At 44.6% G+C, this 17,276-nt stretch overlaps 2 protein-coding genes across 8 annotated transcripts in view; one reads left to right on the top strand and one right to left on the bottom strand.

The window, feature by feature from the left end:
- Window positions 1-13,756: 13,756 nt before the first annotated feature.
- Window positions 13,757-16,632, bottom strand: LOC128821737 (uncharacterized). The gene is made up of 6 exons (XM_054002987.1): window positions 16,615-16,632; window positions 16,376-16,517; window positions 15,271-15,532; window positions 15,098-15,176; window positions 14,387-14,492; window positions 13,757-14,277 (listed from the first exon to the last, which is right to left on the bottom strand). The coding sequence occupies exons 1-6, from the start codon at window positions 16,630-16,632 to the stop codon at window positions 14,231-14,233; spliced, it is 654 nt and encodes a 217-aa protein (XP_053858962.1). The 3' UTR covers window positions 13,757-14,230.
- LOC128821686 (ubiquitin-associated protein 2-like) overlaps window positions 16,023-17,276 on the top strand; it is a 120,411-nt gene continuing 119,157 nt past the window's right edge. For 4 of the 7 annotated variants that reach the window (XM_054002880.1, XM_054002879.1, XM_054002884.1 and 1 more), the window contains exon 1: window positions 16,024-16,350. The gene's annotated coding sequence lies outside the window, so the exon portion shown is untranslated. Of the gene's footprint in view, window positions 16,351-17,276 lie in introns of all 7 variants that reach the window. The other 3 variants (XM_054002878.1, XM_054002877.1, XM_054002876.1) reach the window with 1 other exon arrangement.

Genomic DNA, 17,276 nt, shown 5'->3' with positions numbered 1-17,276 from the left:
TGATGTTGATCTATTAATTGAAGCATATTTTAGGCCATGATAGGAGGAAAAAGAGTATGTGTATGGCCTTCAAACACAAAGGCTGATTTTTCTGAAGTCTCTAGGTTACTGAAGAGGCACCACTGGAAACTGTCCCTCCCTACTGACTGTGATCTCCACAAGTACCTCAATGTGTGCTCCTAAAGCCTGGTAATATGAGTGCCCTTTTCCTCCTTTTTTTTCTTCATAAAAGGCTCTGCACAATTCTCAGATGAATCAGACAATGATGTAAAATGTCTCAAGTCTCACATGCTTTTGTGTATTCTGCTATTCCAAGGGTGCTTTCTTGGAAAAATAACTTCTCACAGTAGCGGAGCCATCTTTGTTGCTGTGTGAAAATCCCAATAAAAAACTGGTAATCAAATCAGATAGTGCTGCAAGCACACAAACAATTTGGACCAGAAAGAACTTAATTTTTAGCTAGTTTCAGTGGTTTTAAATGCTTACAGTGATATAAATGTTAAGTTTCAGAATATTTCTCTGGTTGGTCATATATAACTTTTGTTCCAATTACTGTTAGAAACTGAGGCATAGAAAGGTGATGATGATATGCCAACTGTCCAAAGATAAGTAATAGGAGAAAAACTAATTTTTTTTTTTTACTTTGACTTTGTTGCCCTGTTGGGTTAGATATCTACTGATCATGGTTAGAAATGAGTGGGTTTCTCATCCAAGCACAGGAATGGCTGCAGAGCAGGTAGCCTCGAGGCTCTGCAGAGAGGGATGTTGGGTACCTCACTGTTCAAAAGCCAGATACACCCCTGCAATGGAGTGAGCTCAGTCTGGTGACTGCACTTCAGTAGCTTCTTGAATAGCTTTCTGTGCGCTGCTGAGACCCAATGACATGCATATAATCTGACCATCTTATATTTTCACTGTTTCTTCAAGATTTCCCTCCCTTGATCTTTCCTGCTAGAATGGTTTGTTTGAGGTTGCCTCCTCCAACCCAAATAATACCAGTCTTTGCTGTAGCAATATTGTCCTTGCAGAGGTCACCTCTGCTGAGCAGGAACAGGCTTGCTGGCATTTTGTCTACCTGTGCTAAAAACCTTCAATTTGCTTTATTTTAACTGGGTAGAAGTTGAAGGCTGGCTCAGACTGTTGAACAGGGCAGTAGCCCTGGTACATGTTTGACTGATATGATTACACAGTAGCAGTCTGTTCGGCATGGGCAACATACTCTGGCAACATACTTGGGCAACATATCGTGCTTGAAGGAGAGAACTTTCAGCATAACATGCCTTCAGACTGGTTTCTATTGACTTCTCAGTTGTGTGGAATCTTCTGTGCTACCACTAAGTTCAGTAGACTACCATGTTGATTTAGGTATTGTTGGGTATTACATTTTCAGTATTTATGATAGGTAATCAAACTAGTGACTCAGTTATGGGTTTGGTAATACCTAGATTGTAAATACGGAGTAGCAACTCTTCAGTAACAGCTGGATGTTAGGTCATGGGACATTCCTGAGGAATCAGAAGCTACTTGGCATTGTTGGCTTGAGCACAGTAACAAGGGTTATGCTCACCCTCTTCACTACACACCTTATTCCTGTAATTCCTCCAGTTTTCTCCCTTGTACAGTCAGGTCTTGTAGGGAGAATTGCTAGTGCTCTCCTCTGGTGCTTTCTGGGATTGCAGCAAAGAAGTGAGTCCATTTGTTTGATTCCCTCATCAGTGCTGCTGGTGTTAGTTCGAGGTGAGTAAATTACCAAAGAATAGTTGAAAGTAGATTTATGTTCACAGTCTCAGTTCATTCTCCCCACAGATCCATTTTTAAGATCATTGCAAGAGTGCCCAGTGATCTTGCTAGACTTAGTCTGTTGACAAAAGTTACAGTCGTATTGTGGGTGACTCTTGTGACTGTCCTCATGAGAGAAACTCCTGAATTCCATTAAGGGGTTTATATTTGCTGCCTCCATTTTAGGTCTTTGGTGGCTTTTTGTATCTAAAGGATTAAGATACTTGGGGATCATTCTCTTCGAGAATTTTATCCTATTCCTTCACCTGAGCACTTGCTTTGTCTATAGCTTGCAGCTAAAAAAATAACAGATTAAATTTATGATCCAGCTATGTCGAGTGGTGCTTTGGTGTCTTAATTTGTGCCACTCAGCTAAGAGTGAGTACAGGCCTTTTGAACTGCTGTGCCTCAGCTGGTGCAGGCATGAACCAAAGCAAACTTGCTGAGACCCTTCACAAGGTCACTTGTTTGCTTTGTTTGCAAGAAACCAAGGACGGGTGGGCTGTCAGTTACTGCATGTGGGAAAGCAGCAGCATCTTTCAGCAGCCAGGTGGGAGGTCTGTTTTTAGTGGTCTGTTACCCTGATTTTCAATAAATGCACTTTTCCAATGTGTCTGATATCTTCTTACTTAGCTACTTTTGCAATTGCTGCTATGACTGAATTACTGGACTGGGGTATAGCTTGTTCCTAAGGAACTCTGTTGCAGATCTGTGTATCTTGCAGGTGGACTTGATCCTCTGGCCAGCCCATGCTGAGCCAGGAACTCCTGAGTTACCAGACACAATTTTTTTAGCTGAAAGCCAAGTGAAAATTCCTGTATACCCTGCTGGCCACCCAACAGTCTGAGCCCATGGTATGACCCCAACTTAAAATGCATTTCTGAATGTTACAGTGCCCTCAGTAACTTATTTGAAATTCTGAAGCAGACACTCTAGGATAAGGGAGAGTGGAAGAGAGAACACAGCTACATCTTGTGTGAGGTGCTCTCCTTTGCCCCTGTACATGAACACTTTGTGTGGTGAGGATGGGCAAGGAACACCAGAAAAAAACAGTAAAAGGCAAACAGTGTTTGCTATGGCTCTCAGGACTCCTGAAGAATTTAAAACTAGAGGGGATATGTAAATGCTTAATCAGAAACATCTTTGAGAGATCAAGTATATATCCTGACATTCCTGTGTTATTTTAGCAACTAATTTTATTTTAATAACTCTGTTTTATTATAATAACTGTGTGTTATTTTTCAATGATAAAATTAGGAAGTCTCTTTTTGCTTGTGATGTTGTTGGGTTTTTTAATGAAAACCATGTGGTACTTGGCTAATTTAAAGAATGCTCTTGCAGAAAGGAATCTTCCCATTTTCTAACAGCCTTTCCCACTAATACCCTGTTGGGAGCAGTATAGTCTAAGAAAGTGCACACAGATTTAAAATAGAGTTGGCAGAGTTGGGAAAATGTGGGCAGTCTGACTGTTTCTATACCCAAAAACCCACCAACACTTGATTGTATACAAATTGTGTTTGCTGTACTGAAACTGCGAGGGTGTATAAAACCCCTTGCAACATACTGCAATGTCTTTAGACGAAGATTCTTTTGAATTGATTCTTTTGCCTTCGGGACAAAAAATTTAGGAGTCAATACAGTGTTCTCTTAGGAACTGCTTTTCTGGATTCCCTTACTAAAAGGGAAAATTCAGGTGCTGAATCTTACTATCTCATTAAACTTGTACTTTTTATTTGCCCATTCACCTGGTTTCTTTTCATTTTCAAGGCCTCCCACTGTCTCAGGGTATAAATTACAATTACTCATCCAAATAGTACCGAAACGGACCAACCAGAGATTAATGTGCCTTCCTCTTCTGGTACCTTGATCTTTATAAAGTTATCTCAAACTTGTCACTGTCTTAGGGCCGGGTACATGCATTGTCTTTTTCTAATATGTATGTGTTGAAATTGCAACAGGTTTGTACTGTTACTTGTGACTTGTTCCATTTGTGTTAGCATGTGGTGTAGACAAATCAATACGCTGGGTGGTCTTGGTATCAGTCTTGCCAGTGACACCTGTCATTCCTTGATTGTATGTTCACGTGTAGATAAATGCTGGGTCTTCCCCACTGCCTGTGGTGCATAAGATACACAAAATACACAAGGTGTTTTAAAATGTGCAGTGATCATAACTTGTTGCCTGAAGGTAGGATGTCCTACAGTGAACTGTTTTTAATGTTTTTTTCCCAAATATTTTTAATAAGATCCAAAGCCTTGAGGAAAAAAAAAATAATCAGGACTTGCTGATACTTGATGGCTTTTGTTCTGAATCCAGGGTCTGATGTTTGTTAACAACTCCTCCAAATCCATCCATCTAACAGAGGCTTTCTCAGCTTGTTTCTGTCATGAGCTGTATCGGAAACAGCACTGAATCCTGAACTATCAGAGAAGCTGTCAAGCAAAGTAGTAACAGCTCCCTTCAAATATTGCAGTGCACATTTTTTAACTGTAAGATAAACCTGTTCCAAGTTATTGATGCAGCTTGCAAATGGAACAGTGTGAAATTGCAGATAGTATGTGAAACCAGCCTGTCTGCACATGGGGCTTAGTGTTCTGTTACCTTGCAAATGGTTTCTCCCCTCTGAAAAGGTGTTTTTTGTTGTTTTTTTTTCAACACAAAGACAATTACATTTGGCTTAGTTTTCTAAAGATATATTTGTTTACAAACCTCAAACTGACATTTGGCATTTGGCCTGAGTTTCTAACTCTTATGCCTTTAGAAAATACAGTACAATTGATACATTATGTCTCGTAAGAGTATGGAAAAGGAACATACATGCTGTGGCCTTCCATGGACATGCCTATGCATAATTAACTGAATTACAGTACTGCACTCTGTTGATCCATGAGGTTACCTTTGCATTTAGAATCAGCATGATTAGTCATCAGTGTATTGACATTAATACATGGTCATGGAGCTCTAAGGTCTGTGTGTTTTCTCTTCTAGCAGTATCTGTTCTCTCTGTACCGCAGTGCAGACTTACTGTGGAGTTCTTTTTGCTTCATGCTAATTTCAGAGTTCCTTTAAATTCAGTGAGGTGCTGTTTTTAAGACAGTCACTTTTCTGAGTGGAACAAATGGATTTAACTTAGTTTTCTACATATAGCATCTTCCTCTTATCCCATTTCTTCCTAGTTCACCTGTGATGATGAGTTCAAAGCTGTCTGCCTACTCTGAAAATTATTGAGTCATAATAAAAAGAAAACCTGTAGCCCAGTGTGGCAAGATCACTCTGTGCTTTTACCACAAACTTCTGTGGCTGGATGCCTGTCTTGCAAGTGGAGACTCCACCCCTGCACAGTCTGCAGAAGCTGAAAGCCTATTGCACTCATATTGTTCAGTGGGTATCAGTGGATCAGGAAGTAGAGGTGCCCTGTGCCTTCACCCAGTGTGTTTGTCAAACTGATCTGTAGTGGTTTAGCTAGAGAACTGGCATCTTCGACTGCTACTCAAAGTCTTGACTAAAGGTTTCATTCAGGGTAATACCAGGAGGGTGAGTTGCTGACTTGATCCCATGTAAAGGCTTCCTCCAGAGATTTATTTCTTTGTGGGGGTGGAATTATAAAAGAGTATGGATATGAGCAAAACAATAACCTGTGCTCAAAAAAGAAAAGTTATTCTAATTTACTTTGGCCAGCAAGAATGACAAAGAGGTGAGCTGGCAATGGAATGTTTGAAGGGTAGGCTTTTGAGGGTTTATGCCATCATGCCTTAGATCACTGCAAATTAGTTGCACCCAGAGCTTTCAAACCTGTTGGTAATCCCTCTTCAGATGAAATGTGAAGATGGCATGCGGAAAAACCAGTTTCCCCAGTGGTCACTCAGTCTTCCCCTCAACATTCAAGGTTACCAGTGCACTTGTCTCTGTTTTCATGAGTGACTATGACTAATGTTCTTCACAGCTGCCACCAGCCCCCTCCACATGCTTTGTGCAGGATGATGGAGTGAAAGGGCCTTGTCTGCATTGTCCTCCACTTGGCTAGCTGTTGACAGTGCAGGGATGTAACAGGCCGGTTGTGATTTACAGCTTCAGCTGGTTGCTCTGGGCTTCTCTCACATTGCAGGTGTGATAGTGGGCTGTTATGGAAAGAACTGTTTAAGCAACTTTTGGGTGGGCTTTGTCCCTCTGGTTCAATTGCTATCTCCAGTCTCAGTCTCTTGTTCCAACCTCACTCACATCTTTCCACACTGCTTGCTTGGGACTTGAGCAAGTTCCCTGTTCTCTCATGGTGTACTAGTTCAGGTACCAAATTCTGCAAAGCCTGGGGGTACCTTTTACAGCCCTACTACACTTTGAAACTTCTACTGGCTTAGGCAGTGGTTTGCTGAACTAGGACCTTGCTCACAGTGTCCTTATTCTTTTTACTCAGCTCTAGGTATCTTCTTGAGACTGTCATATCCCTTTCAGTCCAAAAAGTTTTGCTCCAAAGTCACTCCTGTTCCATGGAGTTGATTCCTGTACTGCTGGTTATTGTAATTCAGTGGCTTTTCTTTTTCTTGTTTTTATTCTGGGGTTCACTGCAAATGTATGAAAGCATACTGACTTTGTCAACTCCTGAACATAGTACAGGGGCCCGTCCTGAGGCATCAGAATTATTTGTCTACTCTCAAGGTGCACAGAAACAAGGGTCTCTTAGACAAACAGGGAAGAAACCAGCTGCATATACACAAGAGAAAGGTATCTCTGAATAGAATAGGTGAGAGAGCAGCTTATGAATTTTAAGTATAAAAACTGTAATTGAGGGTGTTTTTGTTTCTTTTAAAAAAATTACTTTAACAGGAAATGAGGTGGTGTTTTAAGCCACAGAAAGTCGCAAGGTAGACTGAGATTCTGTCCATCAGTGCAAAATGTGCCTCTCAACTATAATGCAAAGTCAGTCTCTGTTGCTCTCTTCTTGCAAATGGAAGATTATCTGACGACTGATTAAATGTGTTTCTTACTCTTATATATAATCACTCATACAACAGTCCTTGCTGGTCTTTCCCAAGCATATTCAAGACTATCCCTATTTAAAAACAAAGCAGGGACTGCATTGAGTAGTGGAACCTAATGAATTTCCTTGGTTTGAGAGAGACCTTGGAGATAAGAGTCCAGGTTCCATATGTTTTAAATATAACTTTAAACCAATGCAGCTATTCTCTCAGACCAGTGCAGCTTCCTACATTTCCTTCCATTCACATGGGAATTTAAAAAAAAAAAACCCAAGCAATACATGAGCCAGTTGATGTCCTTGCAGGTGGAACATGTTTTTTTTTTAAATTTGAAGATTGAGATTTATCTTGTGGAAGAACTCATTGTGGGTGCAAAAGTGTGGTGCTCAGATTACAGCTCTTCCACCAGCTTGTTAAATGCAATTAAGTATTGCAGACTCTTTTGAAGAAGACTGTGTAAAAGCTGTGATGGCATAGACTGGAACTGATAATTTTAAATTTTAGGTCATGTGAGTGTTGCCTGACTACATGGACAATGTAACAGTGATTTTTATAGATTGGTTTCCATGTGTCAGTCACAAATATTTTGCTGTTTGGAGGAAAACTTTTAGTAGATACATTTCCAGATCAAATTATGAGCCTATTTTCTGTCTTGCATTAACCGGGTTACTGTGTTCACATGCCAGAAAGATGTTGCTCTTTGAAGAAGCATGTTAGTGTATGTGGCAATGCCCCATGCACTTTTTAAATACCTAGACCTGTACATTCTCATCTGAGTATCGTTAACCATGCTGTAGTCTGACAAATGAATCTTTTACTATTGCCCTGTTACATAGATAATTGTAATTAACTGCAGTTTGGTTTTTTCCACTACTTGAAGTTGTGTGATCTGAAAATTGGTGAACAAAAAGTATTTGTGCATCTTACTATGGGTATCTCTAAATAAAATGTATTTGTATAGTGTGTTGGCTTGGCTGATATTTTCCCTTATTTGCTAATATCCTACTGCAAGTAAATCCAGGGCAGTTTAAAAGCAAGTGGGCTTGGGTTTCTTACCGCAGCAGTCCAGCTTCTGTGTGGATATGACTGATTCAGTGAAAACAAAGTGAACTGTTCTTTTTCCTTCACCAGTGAGTGGGTTGATAACCTGAGAGCAGAATCTCAACTTATTTTTGTTTTTTCGTGGCCTAAACATCAGTCCTAGTTCTCTGCACAGCTGTAGCAATACTTGTTACTTCCATAGGAGATTTATCGATTGGCAGAGTTGGGACTATTACACTTCAAAGCATCTCCTTCCTCTTCTCACCATCTGATACCTCATTTGCTCTGAGGCACGAGTTTCCTTTCAACCACTTTATCCTTATCTAAGAAGAACCTACCTCTTAGAAGTGTTGAACAGTACAGATAAATGTAGCTGGACAGTCAGGTATAGGAATACAGGTTTTAGGGAAATCTTGCATCCCAAAACTGCACCTGGAGCACTTCCAGACATTTTCATTGCACAGGAGAGTGAAGCCTTCACATAGCTGTCCTATTTCACTGTCTATAAGCAGGAAAGTTATTTTTTTTCAGAAGAGGAATGTCTGAGAGGTCTAAGTTTTATGCTGGAGGTTAAAATTCTCTGCCTAAAATCAGCTTTTGCCTCTCTGTCTTCACCCTTGGCCTCATCCTGAGAGGCTAGTTTCCATGATCATGGACAAACTCATCTTTGTAAGTTAAGGTTTTTAAGCTAGGTGGGAGACCACCTCTCCAGCTGCATCATCTCTGCTCCCCATAGCAGGCATTACTGATACTTGTGAATGCTGGAAGGGCAGACTTTAAAAAGACATGGGAACTGTCATTCCACTGAGCCTTCTAATTAAACTGTTTGAGAGATGCAAAGGAAAACCAAAGCCCCTGGCCCTGGAGACATACAGAAAATGATGGGTTATAGAGGGCTCTGGCAACCAGGGTTACTAACTCCCCACCAGCCTCAGATGCTCCATTGAGTACAGCATTCAGATAGTATGGGGCCTGTTAGCTGATTTACAGGACCAAAAATGAGCTCACAAATTCAAAAGCTGTTGGTATTAATTGAGCTCCTCTTACATGCATGTCCAGCTTAAATCTCAGCAATAAAAAAAGTCTAAATTGTCCCCAAGCAACTAATTTTAGCATTAATCTATTTTGTCCCATCACCTGTCTTGCAGGTCCCCTTGCTTTCCCATTCACAGTGCAGATGAATCAGTTTGTTTCCTTATGTAAGGCAGCTCACCATTTTGGGGGGAAGAGATTTTTATCTGTTTCATGGCCAGAGTCTTCACTCCTGCCAAAAGGTCTAGGTTCCCTCGGTGTTTTCTCACTGGCCATGCTTGGCATGTGCATGTATGGCAATTGTCGTTCCTCCCTGTGGAACCAAAATGAGACCCACTGCACTCCTTGGCCTGGAGCCTGCAGCTGGTCTATGGTGTTATCAACTATGCCTTCACTGTACGCTACAAACATGTGGCAGTCAACATTACCCCTTTCAACACTCAATCTGCTGCCTGCCTCCAGCTCCAGCCCAGCTGCTGCAGGTTTACTTGGTTGTCATCACTTCCCTTCTTGGGTGTATTTTGTTTCTGATCTCTGTGACTCAGGGCCTCAGCTCTTGCCAGCTGGTTGGCACTGCTGTTGCTCAAGGAGGAAGCCAAACCAGGACAGGACTCAGAATAGTTTCACACTGTTCTGTTAGTTCTTCCTAGCCATTGCTGTACTCAGCCTGTCTGTTTCTGAATGAAAGATCAGGGTAGTCTTTCAAATAAAAGGTGCTTTCAAAGTCCAGTAAATGAATTAATAAATAAAGACATGCCAGGACACAGTGCTTGAAATGTTTTTTGGGCAAGAGGTGGCCCATTTTTGAGATATTGAAAATGAGAAAGTTCATAGTGTATTAGAAAACAAGAATCTCTGTGCTTTGTCTCCCAGCCTCCTCAGTCCTTCTCAAGCCTCCTCTGGAAGAACAAATGTCAGGAGGGCTTCAACCCCCTAAAAGGCTCAAGGGACCATGTGGCCAACATGGCTCTTGGGAGCAATGGGTCAGCTGCTCCAAAATACTGCCCTGAGCAGAAGGTCTTACTCTTTCCTCTTCACTGAGCTGTACCATGAGCTGGCAGAGGTGAGAGAGAAGCTACAGGCCTCAAGTGCAGAGCTGCGATCAGAAGATCAGCTAGACATTGCTTGAACTATTTGTGTCAAAGACATTAACAGAGTGAGGGTCATGTTCCACGGATGATGAAGTGTCAGCAGAAAGATTGTAACCCCTGTAATCAGTGTCCGTGGGATTTCTTCCCCTTGTTGTCAAAAATTTTTCTGTCCCAGGGGTTTCCTCTCCCTACAAACCCACTGCAGTGCCTGATGCATCTTGAAAGTGAAGCACACAGACTCAGTTACAACAGAAATTTTACAGATTATAGGCAAATGAAAAAAAAATGTGACTAAAGGTTGTCTTTGGGGAGACAGATTGACACTGTTGCTGTAAAACTCCACCCCAAGAACTACAGTGTTCTAGGCAAGTATTCACCTAGGGAGAAATTCTGGCTAATTTCTCCATGCATCTGAGCCCCAAGAAAGGTCTTGGAGCCAAAAGTGTGAGGAAAGGTTGGTCAGTACTAAGATAACAAGATTCACTTCCTCATGTGCTATGGTGGCAGCCTGTGTACTGCTGCTGAGGGTTGCTGGACACCACACTGCAGTCAGCCAGTGAGGATGCCAGCAAAGCACTATTAAGCTATAACAATTAATGATCTTGCCACCTGCTAAAACTATTTCATGTAGACTTTTTTCCTTCCTGGAAATAAATTCTAGGAGTCTTGGGATGTGGAGACTTGTCATGTGTATTTATAGGAGCATTTTTTCCTGTTAATTGTAGAAAGCCAACTTTAGCTTTTTACCAGTATAAATAGGCTCTGACTCCAAAAAAACCCCACTGTCCCTGTTACTTTGTAGGCTGTTGCTGTTGCACTTGGAGCTTATTTGGTTTTGTGGAAAGCTTTTAGTCCTGAGCTCTGGGCTACTCAACTTGTTGCTTAAAGAGAAGGGAAACATCTGGAGCTTGAATGTGTATTGGTCCCAGGACCTAGGTCACAGCACTAGTGACTAGACTCAAGCTGGACTTTGTGCCAGTGATCACAACCCCTTGAACCTAGCAGCTCTGCAGTTCTCAGTGCGTCTTCACTGTCCATAAACCCAGTCTGTAGTCCATCAGTTTGTCTATGAGATTCTTTTAGCAAACTGAAAGCTTTGCTCAAACTGAGAAACATCCCTCTCCTCTCCCCTCATTCATCAAGGCAGTCATTTCATCACAGAGGGTGACCAGATCAGCCTGACATGACTTCCCCAATGTAAATCCATACTGAACACTAGTGCCAGTCACCCTCTTGTCCTCAGTGTTTGAGGCTTTCAGTATTATCATCTTTGCGGGTCTGGGTGGAGGCTCATCAGCCTGCAGTTCCCTGGGGTCTCCCAAGCTCACTGCTTTGTTCTTGCCATTGCCAGTTGCTGCATCTACAAACAACCCTTTTAAAACTAAAAACAGATGGCTGACATTTAACCAGAGTTGGCAAATATCCTTGGACACACTATTCAAAACATTCTCCTAAAATCACAGGATAAAAATGCTTGTAATTTATCCTAAGATGAAGTCTGGGGGAAAACAGCAAATGGTGCAAATCCAGCTTCCACTTTACAATACTATTTGTTTGTTACCATTCATTACAGGAACTTTTATATTACCTGGAGTAAGGGAGGGTTGGGATTCCACTAGGCTTGTTAAAATCCAACTGATAAGAACAGATGGTCTGTAAATGCTGCAAGAGGCAGTGTGCAACACCGTGCAAGGACATTTAAAAGAGCTTCAGTGATCATCTACTGCAACTCTGCCCCACCAAGTTATTTAAGAGCTGGCCAAGGAAACTTCTGTCTTCTTGGAGATAATTTAATCTTGGGGAATTTTAAGAGGCAGGAAGCACAACATTGTTAGAGCAGGGGACAAAGTGACCAGGCATCTGCAGACTACTTTCTCTGATGTCACAGACAAAATAATGGAAAACTGGACTAAAGTACTAAAAGGACTAAATAGATTATTCAAGGCTAGATACACAGCTAATGTCAAAAAACAGTGTTGTAGGGAAAACAAGTCTGTTAACAATAGCCTGTTTAATTCTTAGAAACAGTTGTCTGGTAGAAGTAACAGTGGGTAGGCACATCAGAGAATGAAATCAGGGAACATGATGGAACAAACTCAGCATTCGCCATTAGAAGAGCATGCACTACACAGGTTAACTCCCACTAGCAGCCTTCTCCACTTTGCCACCAAAATTTTCAATTGATCCACTGTACCTAGGGAGAATTCCATACTGTGGCATCCCACCCTTCAGGAGAAGGAAGCACCTACGATTTGCAGATTCTCATGGACAAAAGAAGCCACAAAAGTCAGAGGGCCCACAAAATCTTACGAAGTTCTATTAGTAGATTACACACTGTGCTTGCGTACTGTTATGTTAGTCTCTGACATCCTATAAGCACATGGCAATAAGTTTAAAATAAAGGAGGGAGGTCAAAGGGAAGAGAGGAAGAGAAAGAGCCGTATTAAAGAGGATGAGAAGGGAAAGGACAAAGAACGAAATCAGCAGTCCTGGTTCCATTGCTGATGCAGATGATGGGGTGTGCAGGGTCCTGGGGAACACACATATCTGAGCTTTGTAGGGGTACCTTTTTTTAGGTGAGTTTCCCTGCACTGGAGGTAAATTTCTCCCTTTCTGTGTAATTTAGTTACTACTGAAATGGGTTAGAGGCTTCAGGGTATTTGGTGGTCCCCATATCATCCTACATGTCTGCTTCTTGACCTCATTCCTACACTTGTGTTGTGTTGTGCTAATCTCCAGGAGTCAGGATAAGGATGTTTGTCCCAGAAAAGTGCTGCTCTACCTCCATGTGGACCCTTCTCCAGCCACATTCTGTTCATTCTTCCAGTGTGTTATTGCTAACAATCCCTGGCTGCTAGTACCAACAATCCTTGGTTGGCTCCACAGCCACCTGGCTATCAGTGTTTGAGATTAGCCCCATTATCTTCTGGGCTTCTACACAGATTCCCTGCAAACTCAACTCAAAGCTCAACGTCAAAACTGGCTTCTTTATACCGAGCCTCTGCCTTGCAGAGCTTGTTTACCTGGATTATGCTGACTCTCTGAGGCTAGTGCAATATATTTTGGAAAAAGGTAGTGGCTGTTGAAGAGGTGTCATCAGGTTCAGGGCTGTGAGACCAGTTTGCAGTTAAGAGTAGTATTTTATTAGACCAAGTGATGTGAAAAAAGAAAAAACAGGCCACAAATAAAATAAAAAACTTCAGAATAAAAAGCAAAAAACTACTCTGAACTTCAGCTCAGTCAGAGCAATTTTCCAATGAGCCTGAGGGGGAAGGGTTGGTAGTGTGGAAAGTGGAAGAGAGCATTAGCAATAGGGAAGATAATACTGCCTGAGCTTGTCAAGAAGAGATGGTTTTACTGCAACACAGAAGTAGAACAGACTCCTGAACTAGGAACAGGGTGATATTCTTAACACAAGCAGTTTTCCCCACTCACAAATGTGACAGGGAAGGAGAATGCCAAAGCACCAGAACAGTGGTGTCCAGCCTGTGGTATGTGAACTGCAGCCTATTTCAGAAATCTGCACAAAGTGACTGACAAAAACAATCTTGCAGTAAGCTGAAATAGCCTATCTGGACTTGCACCTGCACCAGACTGTTATTTACTGGCTGGAAAACTGAAGAGGTTGCAAATCCTTGTAACAGCAGATAAGAATCCTGACACAGGCAGGAGGCAGAACTCAGCTGCCAGGCCTGGTCAAACCTTCACAGTGTTTAGCGCAGGATCTTTTCTCCAAGTCAGATGTAATGAATCAAAGGATCATTTAAGTCAGAAAAGACACCTGAAAGTGAGTCCTGTGACTGATCAGCAACTTGGCAATTAGAACAGAGCACTAAGTATCATGTCCATTTCTGAACACATCTCTCTGGGCAGTCCATCCAAATGCTACACTACCTTTCAGTGAAGAAATTCCTCCTGATCAATATTTGGAGTGAAGGTCTTTGTTCCCAAGCCTCCAACAGTATATTCCTTTAGCTCTCCTCTGGAAGCTTTGTCAGTGCAGTATCCCATTTTCTCATTTATATTTACTCCCTGTACAGCAGAAGGAGTCTACACCGCTTTGGTCCTGGTATCCCTGCTCAGTTTTCTCCCATTCCAAATACTCTTGGGCTGGATTTTGTGTGATTGTCAGAGACACATTCCAGCTGGCACTACACCATCTGACAACAGCATCCCAAGAGCTCTTGGCCTTTGTTGTTTTGTGCTGCATACCAAATTTCCATCTTGATTATCAAAGGATTGCCAAGCCATGATGGAAGAATGCTAATAATACTGATTAAATCCACACAGATTATGGAGCTGCAGACATGTTTGTCACAAAGCTTGTGAAACTTTGTTTAGAGCTGTAATTAATTGTCCCCCTGCAATAGTAATAAAACAGAATATCACAAGCTGCATCAAGAAAATCAACAATACCTGTGCACTGTTTGGTCTGAATTTCAATTTAGTTCAAAGGACCCTCTATCTTACTGAGAGAAAACAAGAACAGGGAGATCTTGCAGCTCCTCAGCAGTAGGATCTTTTGTAGCTCCTGCCCTTCTATGCAGTAAGTGTCAAGGATGCAGACTGGATAAATCTATCTATGCAGAGAAGGCAGAAGCATGAAAAACACTGATTAATTTTCAGTACTGTTTAGGGTAAAATCAGATTTCATGCCCTTTCTACTTACATGGAGAATATGGGCTTAAGGGACAGAGGATGAGCAGTAAAGGATATCAGACCACAGCAAAGGTCAAGGACCATGGGACATCATCACTGGTGGCACCAGGGGCTGAACAGTTCAAACATCACCTTCACCAACCCTGCCTGCTCAACACCAAGCAGAGACCAACTTCCACACAGGGTAGGTAAGCCTGGCTTTAATATGCCAGGCCTTGCAAAGGGTAAGGACCACCACATTTTTGGCAACGAGGTGCTGTACACAATGGAAAAAATACACAGCAGGAAAAAGCCTAAATAGAAGAAACGCTTTTCTTTGTGTTTTTTTTTTTTTTTTTTTTTTTTCTCTCCTGACTCACAATCCAAAACTCAGCCCAGGAATCAAGTTTTATTGATTATCCTTTCTTGCCATCTCTCCTGTCATCATTGAGTTTAGACTGCCAGAAGCTGCACCAAGTTCTCGAAAACAACTCTGCTGTGCCAACTCCTCCCTATACTTCATTAATCCCCACCATACTTTACTTGACTTTCTTCTCCTATAGTGTAGCTATCTTTTGTCCTGGAGTTCTCCATGTCAACAGGGTGCCTCCCTGTGTCCATCCTCTCAAAAGAAGGAGACGTTTACATTAATATAAGTGCAGAACTTAACATTAAGTTCCAAAACGCCCTGTTCCTAAGCCACCCAGGTCCCTCACCGGGCCCCGTCATGGTATTCCTCCGGGGGGCTTCTCAGGGGGTCCCTCACACGTTGTCCCTCACGCCGTCCGTGAGAGGGTTCCTCAGAAGAATCCTCGCATGGCCTCTCATGGGGTCTCTCGAGGGGCTCCTCAGGAACTCGCAGATTAACTCCCACGGACCCTCCCGGGGGGCCCTCTGTGTGTCCTTTACTGGGATCCCTCAGGGGATGCCTCAGACGACCGCCGGGAGGGGGGCCCGGAGGGGGCCCCCAGCGGGGCCCTCAGCGGGGCCCTCACGCGCCTCCGGGGAGGGGCTCCGCCGTCCCCGCCCCTTCCTCCCGCCCCGCGCGCGCCGAGAGAGGGGCGGGGAGCCGGTCACGTGAAGGCGAAAGGAAAGGGCGGGGCTTCCTCCCCCCCGCGCGCGCGCGCGCGCTGCTCACGTGGTCACCGGGAGGGGGGCGGGAGGCAGGGGCGGAAGAAGGCGCCGGTGGATGGGCGCGCGCGGGCGGTGCGTGAGGGGCGCAGGGCGGGGCGGCGCCGCCGCCGCGCGCGAGCGTGTCGCGTCGCGTCGCGTCGCGTCACGTGGGGAGGGAAAACGACCCCGCGCGCGCGTGGAGGAGGAGGAGGAGGAGGAAGAAGGGGGAGGTCACGTGACGGTCGCGGGCGCCGCCGCCGCCGCTTTGTGAGCGCACTGGGCAGGTACCGCGCGCGCGGGGGGCGCGCGGGGCCCCCCTCACCCGCCCCCGCCCCGGCCAACGGTCCCCGCGCGCGGCCGCTCTCCCCCTCAGCCGCTCCCGAGGCCCCGCGGGCCCGGCCCCGCTTTGTCCGCCCGGCGGTCCCTCGGTGCGCGGGTCGGTCGGTGTCCGCCCGGGCCGCCCAGCCCCGGCCCGCCCGTCGACGGGTTGCGGGAGCACGCGGCTTTGCCCTACTTTCCGTGGCGGCAGCCCCGGGGAAGCTTCGCCCTGGCCTAGATCGCTGTCGTCCCCCCCCCCCCCCCCGCTCCCCTCTCCGCCCCCCTCCTCTCCCGCTCAGCAGGGCCGCGGGTGCGGGCAGCGCCCACCTGGCTGGGGAGGGGGTGCTCGCTTGGCTCCGGGACAGGTGGGTTCTGTCTGCACCCCCTGACATCCGCGGGAGGGGATGCTCCACCGCGTCCGCCTTCGAGGAAGGGTTCTCATCTTATCTTGGAGGTGCTGGTCTCCTACAGCGAGGTTTCCCTCTGCCGGGTTGGTGCCTCTGGCTCGGGGGCACGCGAGGAAAACCACCAGCTGGAGGAGTGGGGCTGGTGGCAGGAATCAGGCCAGAGGGGAGGTGGCAGCTCGAGAAGTGAACAAGTGGATGATGAAGTATCGATCTATGACTTACGCAGGGCTTTACTTCCATGTTGTCGTTGCTCATCCCATTCCTGGGTATTCCCTGGCTGGTGGTGGAGGGGTCACACCTACAGACAATAGTATCTCAGCAGCTACAGTGGGTTACCTGGGGACATGACAATGAATGAAGTGTTCCCTCTATTAACCTTCTCCGCTTTAGTCCTTCCTTGCCATCTGCTTTGTGTGGTTGCTTGGAACTGGGTGTCACAGCAAGGCTTTGCTATTGGTCTGACTTATGTTGCCTTTAAAAACAACAAAACGCTGTTCTATGTTTTCTCCTGTTGCTGAAGAAAATTGCAGCAAGGAAGTGAACTGGTAGGCATTCCTGTGCAAGAAGCTGGATGTAGAAAGGACCTGGTGCATGTTTGAGTCTAATGACAAGGGTCTGAACTCTGATGTGGAATAGGTTTAAAAGCTTGTGTTGGAATGTCTGCAGTGCTGTTGGGTGCCACCTGGGAGCAGGGTAGACTGGTTTGAATCTTCTCTCTTGTAAGTGTGTTAGCACCAGGAGTGTGGATGTTCAGAGCACCCCTGGTTGTGTTCAGAGGAGCAGGACGTCTTGTGGAGCAAAAACTTGGCGTTCGCTACGGAGTGGTGTGAAGGAAAGCTGTGGAAGGGGAATGGAGGGGCTGTCCTGGCCTGAGAGCAGCTGGT

This window comes from Vidua macroura, chromosome Z (assembly GCF_024509145.1).
Source record: "Vidua macroura isolate BioBank_ID:100142 chromosome Z, ASM2450914v1, whole genome shotgun sequence".
Taxonomy (NCBI): Eukaryota; Metazoa; Chordata; class Aves; order Passeriformes; family Viduidae; genus Vidua; species Vidua macroura.
This window is presented reverse-complemented; position numbering and strand designations above follow the sequence as displayed.

What these genes read in the sequence shown, in the direction of transcription:
- LOC128821737 (XM_054002987.1), bottom strand. An exon ending in GAGCATCCCCTCCCGCGGAT is followed by an intron (nt 15,533 to 16,375) that starts GTCAGGGGGTGC and finishes GGCCCCGCTGAG; the next exon opens with GGCCCCGCTGGGGGCCCCCT. An exon ending in CTATAGGAGAAGAAAGTCAA is followed by an intron (nt 14,493 to 15,097) that starts GTAAAGTATGGT and finishes CTGCATAGATAG; the next exon opens with ATTTATCCAGTCTGCATCCT.